This window comes from Penaeus chinensis, chromosome 43, assembly GCF_019202785.1.
Source record: "Penaeus chinensis breed Huanghai No. 1 chromosome 43, ASM1920278v2, whole genome shotgun sequence".
Classification (NCBI taxonomy): Eukaryota; Metazoa; Arthropoda; class Malacostraca; order Decapoda; family Penaeidae; genus Penaeus; species Penaeus chinensis.
The window spans coordinates 6614143-6619142 of record NC_061861.1 but is presented as its reverse complement, the minus strand read 5'-3'; the positions used below and the strand labels follow the sequence as shown (position 1 = coordinate 6619142).

General features: G+C 33.3%; 1 protein-coding gene across 1 annotated transcript in view; it reads right to left on the bottom strand.

Moving 5' to 3' along the window:
* Positions 1-737: 737 nt before the first annotated feature.
* The window catches only part of LOC125048328 (ragulator complex protein LAMTOR1-like), a 6261-nt gene continuing 1998 nt past the window's right edge, over positions 738-5000 (bottom strand). The window contains exons 2-6 of the mRNA XM_047646992.1: positions 3049-3119; positions 2678-2770; positions 2372-2477; positions 1905-2006; positions 738-1389 (exon numbers count right to left, since the gene is read on the bottom strand). Coding sequence (XP_047502948.1) covers positions 1297-1389; positions 1905-2006; positions 2372-2477; positions 2678-2770; positions 3049-3119 — 465 coding nt within the window. The 3' untranslated portion in view covers positions 738-1296. The remainder of the gene's footprint in view (positions 1390-1904; positions 2007-2371; positions 2478-2677; positions 2771-3048; positions 3120-5000) is intronic.

Sequence of the window (5000 nt, the reverse complement as noted above, 5' to 3'; positions counted from 1 at the left end):
TCAAAATCTTCATTCACACTTACACTTGGGATGCAAGAAGTTTTATTAGCAAAAGATATGTTATTTTGTACAAACTACCAATCACTATACAGCAATGCAGATTTTTGTATCCTTGGTAAAGGTTTTCCATATAATGAATAAAGAAATGATAATTATTCAAAACATGAAAAAAATTATTTTCATAAAACGTCTTAATCTTTAATACTTCGCTTTCACCCATAATAGCTGGTAATAGTCATAAGATATGTTTTTTCTTCCAACATTGTGTGAAACGTATATTCTTACCCAAATAACTGCATAATTTTGTTTAAGGAGTTTGCTGTGTTGTAATCTGTAAATATAATTTTCTATTGCCTTTTAAAGAATATGCTGTCCCACTCCTCACATCCTTCTCTTATTCAGATTTCCATAAAAATAATCTTTCAACATTTAAGGCAAGAGCATCGTACATAATATACACAGACAGGAAGTCTGTGGTTAAATGTATCTTTATGAAAATATAACACTAAATCTAAGCAGAATACAGTTACAATATGTCTTATCTGTTTTTGTTTTTTTGGCATAATTATTTGGTTGTTAATATGGAGAGAGCCTTCATGCATGTAAAGTAGCTAAGTGACTAAGCATTTCCTCGGATAATAAACATGCCTTTCAATAAGCAATAAAAGTTGGAAAGAAAAAGGATGCACAACAATGGGAGAAAGAATGTAGACTGGGACTATATCATAGAACTTCCATAAAATTGATACATTTTATTATAAACATTCTCACTAGACTGAGGACTGAAATTTCAATCCTATTCAGACACAATGAGTTTATAACTACATAATATGCTTTCTGTGCTGCAATTAGCTTCATAAATAGTTAACAAAGTCTATGAATATACTTTAGCACAAAAGAATAGACATCACACAAGGATAACATGACTGAGCCATTCAGGAACGGACACTTTTATATCACCACACTCATACATTATGTTGTTTTCACTCAAACTTTCCTTTTTTTTTGTCAAGCAGTAACATATGCACTGTAATCTGTATATTGCTGCTGAAAATATACATCTAAGAAATCCCAAAATCAAAAGAATAATATACCGATTACAATTTGACACTCCCGCCATCTCAATAGAAAAAAAGGAGAAAACCTGAAATCACAAAATGACAAACAAACTTATGTCATAATAGGAGTGTATGGAGAAGCTATAGGCCCAGATGGAGTGAATATGTAAACAAGACGTCGGAAGAGGGCGACAGCAGTAGCGGCATGATCAGCATAAGAAGGCTGGCTGTAAGAGTGTCAAGGGATGCCGAAGGGGACCACCAAGTCCTCCTTGTGGTCCACCTTGACTTGGGCCAAGGCTGCTACAATCTTCTGGGTTGATGTGATCATCTGGATGGAGAGGAAGAGGATTATGACTATTTCCCTGATCTTTCTTTCTTGTAATAATAAAAATAATAAAAATAATAATAATAAAAATAATAATAATAATAATAATAACAAAAACAATAATAACAAAAACAATAATAATAATAACAACAAAAACAATAATAATAATAACAACAACAACAACAACAATAATAATAATAACAATAACAATTATAAAACTCAAATTTATAAAGACATGCATCAACCTGACTAATCATGTTCTTGCTTTACAATTGGAAAATAAAAGTTCAAAAAGTATACCCTAATATTCTATCACAAAGGGAACTCAGCAACAGCTTGTGAAAAACACTGTTGATAATAACAACTTCTGGGTACATTCCAACACAAACTTAATAATTAGGAAATGTATGAAATCTGTAGGTGAAAGAAAGAAAGAAAGAAAAAAAATATATATATAAAATAATAGATACAAAAACAATATATTATTAAAAAATCTACAAAATGATACAGTTACTTACCATATTTAAATCAGATGAACATATTGGTTGAGAAGATAATATTCTTTCAGCGGCAGGAACATCACAGAGGAGTTGTCGCTCAACATTGGGTCTTTGAGGGACCTAGAACAAGAGAGTAAAATTTTTAACAACACACACTGGTAGTTGCTTAACTAATTACCTTTCAATGCTCGAACATCAGTTGTCCAAGAATGAGCTTTATCTGGAACAAACTTTCAATAAGAGCAAAAAGTTAAATTACAGCAGAGTTTCTCACTTAGGAATAATATTATTTAAAATAATAGATTATCTCAAATACAACTTCATTCAATCTTCCTTGATAAGAATACAAAGAGAATTTTATATCTGAGGAAAGCAGAGGTTTGTTTAAATGTCTTTCTGGCCACTTCAAATTTTCTATTACAGTTTCATCTAAACCTTTACAGCAGTACAGTCAAACTGAGAAAATTTTATACATTCTTACCTTATTTGTAGAAGAGAACCTGAAGCCTCTGGTTATAGGTTCGCACTCTCTCTATGTATTCATGCTGTTCTAAGGTGTGGCACTCAAGGGCACCAACATCTATTATGTTACTGAAATGACAAATACATAGTAACTCTGGTAACAACAGGCTTCTAATCAAAATATTTTTGACAGCACATATTTCTTTCCTTTTCTTTTTAAAGCATTCATATAAAATATTTAAATCCATACATTTCACTCTTCCTTCATAATGGAGATTACAAAATATTTCGGACATCTCATGAGCTTTGGTAGCTGTAGAGCAACTTACCTCGCAGTCTGCTGAAGGATTCGATTAAGGGCCGACTGTTCATCTGATTTCTGATTGGCAGAAGTTGAGTAGTGATTGCCATAGTCACTGGCGCTGAAATATAAAAAAAGAAAAAGGTTTTAGAATGATAATGCACATGAATCTCTCTTCCTGTTGTATATATACTACTGAAAGAAAAGTATAGACAAAGTCAGAGAGACAGAGAGAAGGATGAATGGAGAAACAGACATGCACAGACACATCACAAATATGGTACCAAATAACAATGATGATACATCTTGTTATATTAACATATACAAAAAAACTGTGAAAAGATATAGCAAGGAGAAATAATAAGGTTGAGATTCTGAGTTAAATAACAACTAATGTACCTTGCGTTGATTGGGTAATTGTTGCTGACTGGATCACCTAATAACTGGGTTCTCTCATTCACTTCACCATCCTGAAAAAATCCAAAATCAACTAATTAAATTACTGTAAAAACTAAAAGAAATAAAAAGGAAATAATACTGTACATAACATATCTATGCTTCTGTGTTTAGGTATGCATTTTTTTTTTTTTTTTTTTTTTTAATAATATTCCAAATTAGATTTACTACATATGTAATTGGTATAATTCTAGAGAAAGATTCCTTTTCTACATTGACTCATAAACTACAGACTGCCTTATTTATACAAACTAAGCAGAGCAGTTATGTTCCGGGGGAAAACAGCTAATTTTTTCATGATCACAAAAACTGAGGAAGCCACCATAGACATAAGAAATACACTGCAACCAAAATGAATCTTTCTAACCTAAACAAAGATGAGGTTGTATCAATCAATAAAAACAGTGCTCTCAAGACTACTACTGCAGTCCAACGAACAGCCACTGAACTTTTTTTTATAGCAATTAACAGGATTTAACCATTTTAATTATTAAAGGGGTACATATTTACATAACAGTTACATTAATGTAATTTTCATAATCATTATTAGTATTACTGTGATTCACCATCATGTTTGCTTTATAACCAAAATGAACCCAAAAGAAAAATTTGAACTAACATTCAATAGTAAGACTCTGTACCATTTCTTTCCTGTGTTGTAAATGTAGTAGCATTCTAAATGGAATTTTATCTAAGACTAATATTGCCTATTTTATTCCAGTCTACTTGAAACTTGGGTACTTTTTAATCATGGCTTTCATGACAAATATTAAATGGAATTTATAAATCAATGAATATGAAAATTCTTATCTATATTTCCATCACAAGGAGAAAATATTTTTTTTAACAACAATTGAAGTAACTTATTATTATTGTTATCATTATCAGTATTACTATTATTAACAATCAAGTTGCTGTGAGTGGGCATGGCTTTTGAATACTGCCCAATACTCCCTGGCAAACACTGTTTTCACCTGTGTATGCCCAGCAAGATATATCTGAAATTTGGGATCAATCAAGTTTCTTGGACTTAGGCTGGGAACAGTGCTTTCCATGGTCTTTTCCCTTTACTTGTGGCATTACCATTCTTGTCTGCAGATTGTTTCTTGTGTCGAACATTGTAACTTTTTGTCCTCAACATGAATATTATCTTCAATTTGCCCTAGCTTTGCCCTAGCAGGTCAAGAATGTAGGGATTAACAAGGGTTATTGGATTAAAGTTGTGCAAGGAAAAAGAATGGAATTTTGTCTGTAGAGCAAGGCAGTGTAAGGTAGGGATTAGCAAAGGAGATAGGGGTTAAGGGCAATTAGATTACAATTTCAGGAAAAATATCAGGAGGGAGAGAATTCAGGGAAGGGGGCTGTAGTGACAAAGGGTCCCATATGTATCCAGGGGGAAGGGATAACGAGGAAGGAAGGGGGGGATGGGATATGTTGGGAGGGAGTGTGAGGATGTTGGGATGTTGGCAGTTACTTTGAGTATAGAATGAATGGGAGCAGAGAGATTGGAGGATGGATGTGGTGTAGGCATGTTATCTTGGGTCATGATTAGATAGTTTTGAATATCTTCGAGAGTTTATGCAGTGGAGCTGGTTGGGGAGGTCTGAGAAAAAAAAAGTTTTCATGCAAAGGTGAGAAGAGGGGACAGATGTTTGAGGGGTTGAAAAGGGGGATGATGGAGAAGAGCATTTTGCATGTCTTATGTGAGGAGGAGGATGGAAGAGGTACTTGGGAAGTAATGATTGAAGTGTCTGGAATAGTGGTGGAGATTGAGGTGTCTGGATTTAGAATGGCAAAATAATTTGACTGGGAAAGGGAGGGGGTAGAAGTTAGATATGGAAGAGACAGAAACACACACACACACACACACACACACACACACACACACACACACA